A 14,506-nucleotide genomic window follows, 5' to 3' on the forward strand; every position below is an offset into this window, starting at 1 on the left:
TTTTTTTTTTTTTTTTAAGATTTTGTTTATTTAGTCATGAGAAACAGAGAGGCAGAGACCTTGGTAGAGGGAGAGGCTCTCCTGTGGGGAGCCCAATGTGGGACTCAATCCCTGGACTCCAGGATCACTCCCTGAGCCAAAGGCAGATGCTCAACCACTGAACCACCCAGGCTTCCCTCAAGTGTATAGAATTGCAAATGATGTGAAGGGAACTGGGCAGGGCAATGTGATTGAAGGCACTACTATGATCTGAATGTCAGTGTCCACCCCCACCCCCTATTCATATTTGGAATCCTAACCCCCAAGGTAATGGTATTAGGAGATGGGGCCTTTGCAAGGTGATCAGCCCTCATGAATAGTAAGATTAGTGCTTTTGTAAAAGAGACCCCACAGAGATCCCTTGCCCTCTTGCTCCATGTAAAGGACACAGTGAAAAGTCACTAGAGCATGTTAAGCACTGATAGATCTGACTCAGTGGAGAGACAGGAATTGAGAGGCAGAAGGGTTCTGCCGCACAGTGGAGGAGTTCGCTTTGACAAGAGCAGAAATACACATATCTTTTAAGGCTCTTCCCCTTAGTCATTAACAGTGTCACTCCACTTTCCCCTTCTTCTGCGACTGTTGCTTCTTACTCTCCTTTTCAGACCCCTCTTTAAATTTGGTTGTCATCATGGTTCTGGTCACAATTGTCTTTGAATTATCGTCTGCATTTCCCTTAGACCATCTTATCCCTAAACATACTGGCCTAGACCCCTCTCTTGCACTTCACACTCTCGTGCCCAAATGTAGATATATATTTTTTTAATCTCCCAAATTCTACCTCTAGCCCAGACCTACCCTCTGACCTCCTGTTTTATGTTTTAGTGGCTTATTTGACACTTCCATTTAGATAGAAGAATCTTGAATTTAATGTGTCCAAAATTGGGATTCTTGGGTCCCTCGTACACACACACACACACACACACACCACACAAAACGAACGATGGGGAGGGGGTTCATTGATGGGCCATATTTCAACTCTTTTTTATAACCTGTACCATATTCTTAAGTAATCTCTATGCTCAGTGTGGGGTTCAGACTCCCCACCCTATGTCACATGCTCCACCCACAGAACCAGCCAGGTGCCCCTTTATTTTAATGTACCCCATTCTTTGATACTAACTTTGGAAGTTTTTTCATTCTTATGGAACTATCATAGTGATGTCACTAGAGCTTTATCAATACTTCCAGCCCCCTTCCTTTCCCAGACATTTGGGAGATTTATATTTATCCACCTCCTTGCAGTTGGTGAGGGCAATTACTGTGACCACTGAAATGTGGGGGGAAACTACACATATTGCATCTAGGTGGAAATATTTAGGAACAGGTGCACAATTCTCCTTGCTGTCTCCCCCCCCCCTTTCTTTGTTGCAAAGTTATCATGTGTTGAGATACAGATGCCTAAGATCAAAACAGCCTGGAATGCTAAACCATCACGTGTAGGAAAATTGCCCAGAGTGTCATTTAAACCTGTAGCAAACTTTGAGCAAGAAAAAAAGAAAGAAAAACTATTGTATAAGTCACTGACGTTTTTGCTGTGTTTTAGTTCTGAAGTGAGTGTGTGCATGTTGTGTGTATATTTTAGGTGACTGCAGTATAATCGAACCTATCCTGATGCTAGAAATGCTATGCAAATGCACAAAAGCCCCCACTTCCAACTAGCTGACCACCGCTAGCCTCTCCTAAGTAGAAATTCTGGAACTGCCCCCTAAGCGTCCCTCTTTACCCCTCCCCAATTTCAGTTATCATCACTATCCACTTAGTTGCTCAATTCTGAATCCAAAAACAGGGATTATCTGAATGCCTCCCCCTTCCTCACTCTGAGTGAAACTCACCGTTTCCTGAAGTGTGTCTTAGATCTGTCCTGGACAGCTGCAGTTGCCTTCTTCCTGTTCCTGTTTCCAGTCTTGGGATTTATATATATATGTCATATATATATGATACCTTCAAGTTCAGAAGTTAATAAAGGGTCTGTAGTAAAACTTGTGCCTCCCACCTCTGTCCCCGGCCACCTGGTTCCTCAGCCCACAGGCAACCACAGTGACCAGATCCTCCGGTATCCCTTCAGAGCTAGCTGCACACAGAAACCAACAAGTCTGTGTTGCGTGTCTATTAGAGTAATCTTCCAGAAACACAAAACTGACCACCCCCCAACTTAAAGCTTTTCACTGACTTTCCATTACAGATTCTTGAGTGTTTAGGACCCTACACTGGCAGCCTCCTCAGTCTTGCTGATCTCTCCATTCCAGATAACCCCTGCTGTGTTGAAATCATCTCCACCTCAGGGCTCTTCCCTAGGCCGGTCCTTCTGCTTGGACAGTTTTCCAGCAGATCTCTGCACGCTAATTCCTTCCTTAAGGATTACCTCCTCGGGGAGAGTGCACAGCCTTCCCACCCCTGTCTTCCCTATCACAGGAGGCCCTCTATTTGTTGCCTTCAAGCCTCTACAAGTAGTTGTCATATACGATGTTTACCTGATTATTGATGGTCTCTCTCCCACATGAGACTATAAGTTCCATGAGAATAGAGGTTGTGTCCTGTTCGGTTTACCGCTCACTGTATACGCAGCTTCTAGCTCTGCGCCTATCACAACATAGGTGCACAGTCAACACTTGAATGAATGAATAAGGAACTAATGGAAAAAGTAGTGTCTGAAAAAAAAAAAAAAGAAATTTTAAAGAGGAACTAGCTTCAACAATGTAGGCAGGCAAATTTGGCCTCCATACTGTTTCTCCCCTGAGTATAGATCTTAGACTTTTACCCTGAGCTTCCTCACTGTGTGGTTGGCTATGTCTCTGGGTGGGCCAGCTACCCAATACGAGAAGGGAAGAGAAGGAAGAGAAGAGCAAAACACCACCCCAAAAGGTTCAAAGCCTTGAGTTCTTTGGGAGGAGGTGGCAGCAAGCAGAGAGTGCTTATTTCCCAGACCTTGGATTTTGTCATAGACATTTAATAACTAGTGGAAACAGAAATATTAAGCAGTCACATCTTCCTTGGTTTTAGGGACCAAAAGTTCTCTTTTTGGTGGATTTATTTGTTTTTAAGCAAGTAACACCAGAAAAGACGGTGACTCCCACATTGAAACAGCAGCATGTCTGTAAGGAATGTTAACTCCGCAATCTAAAATCAGGGTCTACTTCTGCCTTAAATGTTTTAATATAGCACATGCTTTCCTCATTACTTTTATGATTACATTTAATCATTATAGATAATAGGATACTAAAATTGTCTTAAGGATAAACTAGAGAAATAAAAATCGCATCCCTTAAACAAGTTCTTTAAGTCACAAAAGCTAATTAATATGTCTGCTTTCACCTGTCACTCGCTCCTTGGAAAATAAACAATAAAGCTTCATTCATCTCTACTTTAATTTCACCTTCGGAATTTATCGCTAGGTGTCCAGGTCAGCTGATTGGATTAGGGAGGTAATGTGACCCAGCCACTTGGCCTTTATCTCTCACCAGAGCAGAGGATAAAATCCAAGTTCTTTAATGTGCTCTACAAGGCCCTTATAACCTGGCCCGGTTCCCCACCCCCACCCCAGCCTCACTGCTCACCACTTCTTTCCTTACTCAAGTGGAGAAAGGTCATGGGCTCACAGGTGTGTTTTAATGGTGCAGATCTCTCCTGTTTTCCTGAACACTGCTGTGCTGGGGTAGAGAAGGATTCCTAGGCCTCCTTTTGTATATGTATAGACTTGGAGGAATGGGTTCAAAACGATCCTGCCTTGCTAGATTGGCCACAAATTGATGAGCAAGGAAGTGAATTCACCTGGAAGGGGTAGGGTTGACTGCTTTGATCAACATGCAAAGATCAGAACCCATCCTCAGCTGCATGGCAGGACCACCTAGTTTACAGGTGCTTTGAAGAGAGCTGCAATGAACTAAATGTGTCTCCCTCAAATTTATGCATTGAATCCATAATCCCAAAGTAATGGTATTTGGATGAGGTACGTTTAAGAAGTAATTAGGTCAAGAGAGTGAAGCCCTCATGATGGGATTAGTGCCGTTATAAGAAGAGGCCAGTGAGCTAACTGGGTGAGGATGAAACAAGACAACTCTCTGTAAATGAAGAAGGCTCTAGCCAAGAACCTGACTGTACTGGCACACCGATCTCAGACTTCTAGTTTCCAGAACTGTGAGAAATAAACAGTCTGTTTCTTAAGCCATCCGGTGTATGATAATTTGTTATAGCGTACTGAACTAAGACAAGAGCCATACCTGGTCTCCCTCCTGAGGAGCCCCCACCAACTTGTAGCACTGGTTGGTCAAGGATTTGTACCATTCTTTTACAGCTAAACGGTGACCTTTTCAGATCCTCCTGCTGTGAGATTTAGAGTTCCTCCATGACTGGGATGAAAAATGAAAAAAAATGCCAACAAATTCTGAAATAGAACATTAGGTTGTCAACTTACCTAGGCTGTAGGAAGTATATCAGAGGAGCTCCTGTAAACAAGGACTCAGGATATCCTTGTTTGGCCTTAAGTCTGGGAGTAGGGTCATGTGAAGAGGTATATCTGTGCTTGGAGTGCTTTTTTTTTTTTTTTTTTTTTAGATTTTATTTATTTATTTGAGAGAGAGAGAGCGCGAGCAGGAGGGGCAGTGGGAAAGGGAGAAGCAGACTCCCCTCTGAGCAGGGAGCCTGATGTGGGGCTTGATCTCAGGACCCTGGGATCACGACCTGAGTCAAAGGCAGATGCTTAACCGACTGAGCCTCCCCCCCACCCCCTGAAGGTGTCCCTCGAATGCTTTTTAATCCCATTTTTAAAATGGGCCCTCAGAAGGAGCCTTGTGCTGAAGGTACAGTTAACCACCTTGATGTGGTGGGGTTTATATGAAGCTGTACATGGGATAAAACTGTATAGAGCTACACAAATGAGTGTATGTGTAACTGGCGAAATGTGAATAAACTCTTTGGTTTGTACCAGTGCCACTGTCAAGAGTTTTATATTGTACTTATTATAGTTATACAAGATGTTAACACTGGGGGAGGCTGGGTAAAAGGTACATGGGAACCTCGCTGTACATTTCTTTGCAAATTCTTGTGAATCTATAATTATTTCAAAAAGTTGTTTTGTTTTGCTTTGCTTTGTTTCAGTTGCACAGGGGATACTCAGAATACTGGAGCACTTGGTCTAAAACAGTGCATTGGGGATGACCTTTAAGCTAGATCTCATGACCTCTCCATGACCAGGCCTAAAGATGTCCCCAAAGAAAAGAATGAAGTGGGCTACCTTTGTGAGCAGATTCAAAATGAGCATAAAGTCTAGGAGAGCCTTCTGCTCTCTGAAGCTCTGCGTGCATCCAAGTGAATCCCCAGACCCTTTTCTGGAAAGCTGTAGGGTGAGCAGGCAAATAGGGCAGGTGAGCTGTGGTAGGCCCCAGGAATAGGCCTGCAAGCCCAGGAAACTAAACAACTGCACACTAATCTGATTGCCATTCCCAAGCCTATTGGCCTTGTTCAGCATCACTGCAGCTTAATTCAGTCTTCCAACTATTTATTAAATACCTACTGTGCACGTGGCACTTTCACTCCTTGCCTCACACCGTATATAAAAATCGACTCCAGATATGTATCTAAATGTGAAAAGTAAAACAAAGTTTTTGTTAGAAAACATAGGAAAGTATCTTCATTATCTTAGACAAAGATTTCTTAAACTATATACCAAAAAGGAAAAAAAAAAAAAAAAAAGCTAAACATTAAGGAGAAAAATGGTAAATTGAACTACATTAAATTTGTTTAAAAATGCATGATTTTTATGCATTTTCAAATATGAAAAGCCAATCTACAGAATATGATGTGGGACCATAAGCAAACGGTCAAGAAAGAAATCTTGAGATATTTTCAGTGCAAAAAAGTGCTTTTAATATAGCACAGGGACAGGGCCCATGAACAGAGCTGCCCTGGGATTGTGAGAAATGACTGATTATACACTTTTCTATTACTGGGGGTTAGGGATAGCGTTAAGTCTCTAGGGAACTTGGAAACAAGGCTTCTAGGACTTTGAGGGACTAGCTACTGTTAAGATTATTTACTACTGTCTACTAAGACACTGGTCACGAGACCCTTCAGATATATATCAGTGGGTCATATGTTTGAAGGATGATTGCTAACATATCCTGGGGTGAGGGATGTTTACGATCATCAGAGGAAAGTAACACCAGAGCAAAGCTAAGGCGGTAAAACATTAAAGGGAGTCCTTGAGGGAGCTCTAAGAATGTTACAGTGTGTATGCTTCAGGAATTCTGCATGGGGACCGGGAACTGCAGCAAAGTCCAACCTCTGTTCCTTTTTCTCTCATCAAATAGAATAAGGTATTTGTAATATATATTTCTACCTGCTGGGAAGAACAAATTTCCTCTGCCCTTCAAGAGCCTTCTAGCTGGACAAAGAATCAAATTGATGTAAGACAGCTTAACAGGAGAATATTAAATTTAATTTCGTACATACAAGGAATCCACACAGACATGGAGATTCCAAAGACAGGCAAAAAGAGGTACATATGTCATTCTGCACTAAGGAGAAGGAGGTAGGGGTCTGATGCTTCACTGGGATGGAATGCAATTCACAGGAAGATGAAAAAAAGTAAATCTTTTTTTTTTTTTTTTTTTTTTTTATGATAGTCACAGAGAGAGAGAGAGAGAGAGAGGCAGAGACACAGGCAGAGGGAGAAGCAGGCTACGTGCGCCGGGAGCCCGACGTGGGATTCGATTCCGGGTCTCCAGGATCACGCCCTGGGCCAAAGGCAGGTGCCAAACCGCTGCGCCACCCAGGGATACCAAAAAGAGTAAATCTTTGTTAAATGTTTGCAGTGCCACTCAGAAACCACAGGACACAGAGAACTTTGATCAAACAGGCCTTGCTAGGCCTCTCCCTGTCTATCCTACCTAGTTCATATCAAAATATAGTTATGGTGATAGGTCTCTTCCTGGAGTACATCTTGTCTAAATTCTTCTAAGCAGTTGTGGGGGAGGTAAAGAGCTTTTCCAGAATCTGTTGGGTTTTGATTGCTTTTACCTCAAAAATAATCTTCATGCCAAAGTGGCCCATTTTGGGGCAGCCTGTCCTTGGCCCTTACATAACATATTAGTGAGGACTATATAGATTCCTCACTATACAATCTTACAAGGCCATTAGAAAAAGGCAGATGACTGAAAAAAACAAACTGGTGAATGGTTTGGGCAGATGATTCACAAAAAGGGATATTTAAATAATAATAAACATCTGAGGGATCCCTGGGTGGCGCAGTGGTTTGGCGCTTGCCTTTGGCCCAGGGCGTGATCCTGGAGACCGGGGATTGAATCCCACATCAGGCTCCCGGTGCATGGAGCCTGCTTCTCCCTCTGCCTATGTCTCTGCCTCTCTCTCTCTGTGACTATCATAAAAAAATAATAATAATAATAAACATCTGAGAAGGCACTCAACTTCTTTAGTCCTTAGCAAAAGGCAAATTAAAACCACAGTAAGATACTACTACACACCTAGAAGAATGGCTCAAATGGAGGGACATTGCAATGGCTCAGTTGCTTAAGCATCCTCTTGATTTTCAGCTCAGGTCATGATCTCAGGGTCCTGAGATTGAGCAGGAGTCTGCTTAAGGATTCTCTCTCCCTGTCCCTCTGCCCCTGCCCCATCTGTTCAGATGGCACCACATTTGGACATCATTCAGGTGTTTGTAGTTAGCCCTTTGGGCAGTTACTAGGAGGGAGCTTGAGAGGGCTTCTGGGCTGCTGCATATATTCTGCATATTGACCTGGGTGCTGGCTCTACTAGTGTCCTTGTTTTGTGAAAATTCCTATACTTTGTACACTATACTTTGTATCCTTTTGATACATGCATTGTAACAGTGTGAAAAGTTTGCTTAAAATAATGAAAATAATTGCACAAGACAAACTGGAAATACTTGGGTAAGAATTATAAGAATTAACTGAGCTTTTTTGCAACGTTTATTGCATGAAAAGTCTTTACAAAAAGACATTTGCGTACAAATAAAAGTGGAGCTATAAAGAATACATCAAAATCATGGCTGTTGAGAGTAATGGCAAACTTAAAATGTAGCATTTTTAGTACATTTAATAATTTTGTTCAGGAAGGACACATCCAAGTAGTATGAAAGGCAACTTTACATTTAATAAAAATATGTGCAAATATTTCCGATGTACATGATTTGATTTTATTGTTACTGAAATTCATATACAACACTGAATCTTATCCTATAGGTTAAAAACATAACAAAAGACAACCTCACTTCAATTTCAAGTAAAATTTTCATTGACAATACAGATTTAAAAGTATGGTTACTATTCACAAAATGCACAGAGAAGACCGTATTCCTAGAGTGAGCTTGGGATCAAGTCAGATAGACTCTGGTCTTATAATAGTCACAAGTGGACCCAAGATTTTACAAAACTCTAGCCTTATTGTAAAATGGAACTTTGGTATTTCCTTTAACTAATAAAAGGGCAGTGCATATTTCCTCTATTAAACAGAGGTATTCATCCATTTTCTGCAAGACTGTTATGTTCACCCTTAGAAGATTTGTTGCTATTAGAGGCAGGTATTGATGTGGAAATGGGATATTATAATCCTGGTTAGGCTGTTCCCAACAGGGGTCACATCTGTTCTATATCAGCGAAGGACAGTACAACCCATAAATGAAAGAATATTGTAACATTGCAATCCATTGCAGCTCACTCAAATTTCAATATGTAGAAAGACTTGGGTGATACTTTTAGTTAACCAGTTTGATATGACCACTGATAGTAATCCTTCAGAAGTGGATAACTTACTTCTGATTGTATTTAAGAAGAAACACAAGGATAAGACATGCTGCCTTTAGATAGCCAAACACATCTGGGAATTTCACACATTTGTGCCAAAGGTACAAAATAAATCTCAAGCGGGCAAAACAGTGTCTTACTTGGGGACCTGAGTATTTTTTTCCCTAGAAATTAAGTACAATTTCATTCACTCCGGTGTGAATTATGTGGGAATAGTCCTCGGGACTAAAGTCTATATTTATATATAATACCTAGAAAATCATTGGCACTCAAAAAAGATTAAGTAAAAATAAAAAAATATAAAAGGTTCTGGTTTAAAATATGGATTTTTAAAAACCTAAGTATTTTCAATGTATATATTCCAAACCCATTTTTTTGAAGTTCATTTAGAATGCTCTGTCTAAAAAAACTCATTTTAAATATAGATTTATATATAGGATATCCATTTTTTAGATTTTTTTTTTTGGAAAGGTGGTCAGAATTCTGTTAAAGATCATATATTTCATACACTGCTAAAGTTTTAGAGAAAAATATAGACTAAGTCTTATATCAAAATTGGTTTTTTGTTCAAAATAACACAATTTTTGCATTAGATTTTAAATAGACCATACGTCTATAGACCTGTACATGATGATCATTTCTATAAACTAAGATAAATAAAAGCTGCATCTTTAATCTAGAGTCTGTCATATATTTTATTTGATCTTAATTGTGATCCATGACAATCATCATCAAAAAAGGATTTCTGCACACCACAATAATCTTATTGCTTCGCTTCTCTGAATCAGTGTTTCTAAAATAGATCAGTCTGGTTCTGTAGTTTTTAAGTGAACCCCCCCCCTTTTTTTTTTTAACTCTGGCTACATATCTGGTCACATATAATAACATTGACTATTAACTACTAAGTTTGCATTTTAAAAACTTCATTGATGTATTTACTAAATGTGATAAGACTTTTATGGATAAATGCATTAATAATTAAATTTCTGCATTTATTCAGTGTGACCCTACACCGTGGCCAGTGCAGCTGATGGCGACGAAAGTCAGTTAGAAATGGATTTTTTCTTTATGATAGTCCTTCCTGGTCCACCTGCCCACAGAGACTGTTTGGGGCACATTTACCCAACTAAACAGAGGTACAGCAGTACCCACGAGAACACTGTTAGCAAACCTGTTGTGGAGGAACAGCAGCTTAACATCAGCAGATCCTGGACATTGCTAAATCACCTGGATAATTCTCCTCACCATTTTGCACATTTTAGAGGTAAGCTATTTATTTTATAAATAAAGCCTTAAAAAAAAATCTTACTGGTTCTCTTTCATTGGCTAAGAGGTTAAAAAAAAATCAAAGATTTTAAAAAATCAAATGGAAAGAGAATGAGTGTTTCAAGTCCAAAGAAATAGTCAATGCAGAAAATGTTTGCATAGAAGTCTACCGGTGGGTAAATCTTGCCTTTCAGTCCTTGCTTAGAGTAACCTCCTGAGCCCACTTTCAGGAAGCAAGACTACGCATAGCCTGGGGAAACAAAAGGGAAACAAAGTATTCATACAAATAAATTGTCCTTTAGTCCACATGATCTTGTTTTTTACAAATATGATTTGACTGTTAGGGTTACTCACATTTACTCATGTGTATGGTAAAAACTTAAATTTGTACCTCATCATTCTTGGATTTATTTAAAAGCAGCGAGTACTATTTATCAAGTACTTACTATGTACAAGAGACTATTATTCTTTTACATGTATCCTTTAATATTTACAGCTCTATAAAGTATTACTATTTCCATTTCACATGAAGAAAATGAAATGAAGACCTGGTGAGTAATTTTCCCTGGGCTACACAGCCAGGAAGTAGTAGATGTGAGGCTGGCATACAAATCTGAATGGTTCTAAAGCTCATACCCTCAAAACCACTCCACTCTACCCCTTTGCCATCTCCCGGAACCCAGAACCCCACCTGAATGATCCTCTTATCCATTACCTGAATAATGATACTGTTAGTTTATGAGGCAATCAAAAAATACTTCTGTAATGTGCCAACTTCTTAAGTTCCAATTTGATGAGTTTTTACTCAACTAAGTCAGTCTTATAACCATACTCGTAAACCAGTAAAGCTGGAAGTACTTCTAAGCTCAAGAATGACATTCCCAGACTCACTAAGCTGGTAGGCTAAGGATGCAGGACCTCTGACTTTCACCCTAGCAATGTACTTTCTCCACAAAAATCTCTGCCTGTCATCCTTACTGCCTGAAGGTTGCTCTTCTCAACGTTTTTATCAAGATCTGGAATAAGGCATGCTAGTCAGATTTACATATGGCATCAGCAGAATGGTTAGTTAATATGTTGGGTGATGCATTCAGAATTTGAAAGTATTTCAAAATAAAATCAACAAGATATAATCTAGCAAAAATATGCATAATTCTGCATTAGGGTCAAAAACCAATAACACAAATATGAACGGGGAGCCTAGCTAGACCACCATTCGTGTAAAATGCCCAAGTGTTTAGCTGGCCCCTGCTCAATAGAAGCCAAGATTCTGATGTGGTTGCAATGAAAATAAACACATTTTGAAGTCGCAGTAATAAACAAATCTTGGCAAGATCAAGGTAGGTTGTGGTTGCATAATCTTCATGCTGACCTGACTCCACTTGGGAGTGGACAGTGACAAATTTTGTGCCCATGAGGAATAAAGGGAACTAGAGGAATCTAGCCTGGAGTAGAGTCTGGTGGACACATGAGAGCTACTCTCAAATATGTAAGGGCTGTTCAGGAAGAGGGTTTGTGTTGCTAAAGAGGGCAGATCTCAGTGCACTGGGTACTTATTAAAGAAAGGCTGCATCTAGTATTGGAAGCAGAACTAACACTTGGAGACATCCAACCTCGTGACAAAGGCCCTTGAAAAGCTACCACTTGCCCTTATCTTGAGATGTTCACACAAAAGCTAAGTGAACATCCTTAGGGACGGAGTAGGAGAGATTTCTGCTGGGCTAGGATGCAGATGTCTTGATATCCCAAGACATCTTTCAACTTTAAAATTCCTATGATCTTCCTTTGTTGGTCCCATTTTACTCTTACTCGGTGGTGGAGCCGAAAAGTTCAGTCAGATAATACATTTAGGTCAAGGTTCCTAGGAAGAGTCTGATGTCCCAAGAGTATTGGCAATACATGGGACCAGCCTCAAATGGAAGGAGTGTCTTGTGTGCTATCATCAGTGAGATGAAGAAAGTTCCATGAGGTTCCTGTCCCTCACATTCTTCTTCTGAAGCTTATGAAACTCCCAGGTTAGAAATCCCCTCTGTCTACCTTACTCCTAATCCCATTGCCCTTAGGTGGGGAAGGAAGGGGACACATGGAGAGGCTTAGGTAAAAAGTCAGTGCCACTATGTTGGCAGCTCCAGTCACTGATCATGCCTATATGTCTGGGGCAAAAGGTCCCTAAGTACCTAATGTCTTCAAGGGACAATTTTTGTTTTCCATTTTCCCTTTTCTATGAAGCCATCCTTTTGGTATTTCTTAAAAATCATTTTCCCTGAATGGTTTAGTCAGACATCATCACTATTTGTATTATTCTATTCGTTCAAGGTTCAATACAAATTATTTTCTTTGAAAGGAAATAATGATCATACCTCATCCTGGACATCTAGTTCTTCTTCAATCAGCTCTGCTTCCATTAATTCAAGAGGATCCTTACAGTCTTGGATGAGAGTAATCTTGACCAAGAGAACAGAGAATATTTATTGGAAAGATAATGACATCAGCCCCACCCTGATACTCCTCTGAAAATTATTTGAAGCTTTGCTGTAATCTCCATACAGCAAAATCCTGTTCAGCTTTGTGTTCTTTTACATTTTCCACCTTAGAATGTTTCCCCATACCAATTTTTCACATTCAAGTATGACCTCCCATGGCTTTCCATTGTCTCCCCTCCTTTTCAGCTCTCTTCCCCAACAGCTGAAGTGCGTACCTCTTAATGGATCACCCTGTCTGCCTAAATGACTCAGCAGTCAATTGTGTTTTTTCCCTTCAGTGGCTGAGCTGAGAGCACTTAGTACACCATTGAGTGTGCAGTGAAGGGCTTGTGACTGATGACAATAAGCAGTCCTCAGTTGAATTGGATGGAAATTAATTTTATTGGAATTGGAAGCCAGAGTGTATGAACCACATTGGTTCAGAAAAGTTCTGCTTTTTAGCAGTAGTATGCAATTTATGCTTCCACACAAAGGAAACCAATAACAATTTGGGCTTTGTTTTAAATATGAAGGATACTTCCTTTTTTCCTTTTTTTTTTTTTTTTTTTTTGATTTTTTTAAAATTTATTCATGAGAGACAGAGAGAGAGAGAAGCAGAGACATAGGCAGGGGGAGAAGCAGGCTCCATGCAGGGAACCTGATGCAAGACTCTATCCTAGAACCCCGGGATCACGACCTGGGCCAAAGGCAGACGTTCAACTACTGAGCCACCCAGGTGCCCCCTAAAGTAACTCCAGATGTGTATCAAGGCAAGAGTGATGTTTTGAAGTGCTTTTGAGCTACTTTTCATCTCAAAAATAGATAACCCAGTTCTCTTTGCTCCTGTGGAAATGCATCAGAGATTAAGTCCCTGGGCAGATGGTCATAACATAAAAGTTAGGGGATAGGTCTAACCACAAGTCGAGGCTATCCTAGAATAATTCTTGTGATGGTCAAATAAAGGGACAGGGAGAGGGTCATATCACTGCATCCGCATATCCAAACACCACAAGTTATGTTTCCTGGAGGAAAGGAAAGTACCACAGGCATGATTTATCACCACTTTCTATACATCTACCATGTATGAGGCTTTGTGCTAGACAGGGCACATAAAAGTATAAGGTTCCTGGTGTGAGGGAGGCCAGTAGTGCTCAATCATCTACCCAGTGAACCAAGAAGTGTATGATATAGAAGTACTCAGTTAAACTCAGTCTAATATTTGTTCAGGGTAAAAAAAAAAAAAAAAAAAAAAGAAAGAAAGAAAGAAAGAAAAAGAAAAAAAAAAATTCCATCCCAGCCAGTCACAATGCCTCCCTGATGGCAGACAAGATTGAGTCTAACACTGGAAGGGGCACTCTTTTTTTTTGGAAGGGGCACTCTTGATGGTTTCTGTGGCATTCATGGCCTGAGAGCTTGAATCAGAAATAGAGTATAAACAAATAACAAAATAACCATTTCCATGTTGAGAAAGAATTTGACACCTCAGTTCTAAATACTTTTAATGCGAGGGTTTTTTTAGATGCTTTGTATGATCCTGCTTTATTGCTGTTAACCTATGGGTTAGAGAATTTTGTTAGACAGAAAATAGAAAAAGGTTTATGAACTTTCAGAGATCAGCACCTTGCATGTAGCTTGTTGATTTCTCATTTTTTGGTTTATGTTTTACTGCTTTTTTTCTTTTATGTATTTAAGATCCACACCTTGGTATTTAGTGCTAATATTTTCCCCAGCAGCATTAAGTGGTCTCTCCACTAACAAGAGCTGAAAACAATAATGCACTATTGTTTTCTAAATTAATTTTACTTCAGATATCAACTTCCAATCTACAATAAAAATCTACTTATCCTAATTTTTAAAAAGGAAGCAATTAAAAATATAGCACACCCATGTCACTGGAATAATTACTACTGTTGTTATTTTATAAGTATTTGTTTTATTTGCCCAAATTCACTGAGGGTC

General features: G+C 40.0%; 1 protein-coding gene and 1 long non-coding RNA gene across 2 annotated transcripts in view; both read right to left on the bottom strand.

Annotated features, from left to right (window-relative positions):
• On the bottom strand, positions 1-4,561 carry LOC112661508 (uncharacterized). The gene is made up of 3 exons (XR_003137755.3): positions 4,260-4,561; positions 2,514-2,690; positions 1-1,983 (listed from the first exon to the last, which is right to left on the bottom strand). It is a non-coding gene; the product is annotated as an uncharacterized LOC112661508 (long non-coding RNA).
• A 3,406-nt stretch (positions 4,562-7,967) lies between these two features.
• The window catches only part of SLC26A4 (solute carrier family 26 member 4), a 50,761-nt gene continuing 44,222 nt past the window's right edge, over positions 7,968-14,506 (bottom strand). The window contains exons 20-21 of the mRNA XM_025449573.3: positions 12,446-12,529; positions 7,968-10,335 (exon numbers count right to left, since the gene is read on the bottom strand). Of these exons, the coding sequence (XP_025305358.1) occupies positions 10,312-10,335; positions 12,446-12,529 (108 nt within the window). The 3' untranslated portion in view covers positions 7,968-10,311. The remainder of the gene's footprint in view (positions 10,336-12,445; positions 12,530-14,506) is intronic.

This window comes from Canis lupus, chromosome 18, assembly GCF_003254725.2.
Source record: "Canis lupus dingo isolate Sandy chromosome 18, ASM325472v2, whole genome shotgun sequence".
NCBI lineage: Eukaryota > Metazoa > Chordata > Mammalia > Carnivora > Canidae > Canis > Canis lupus.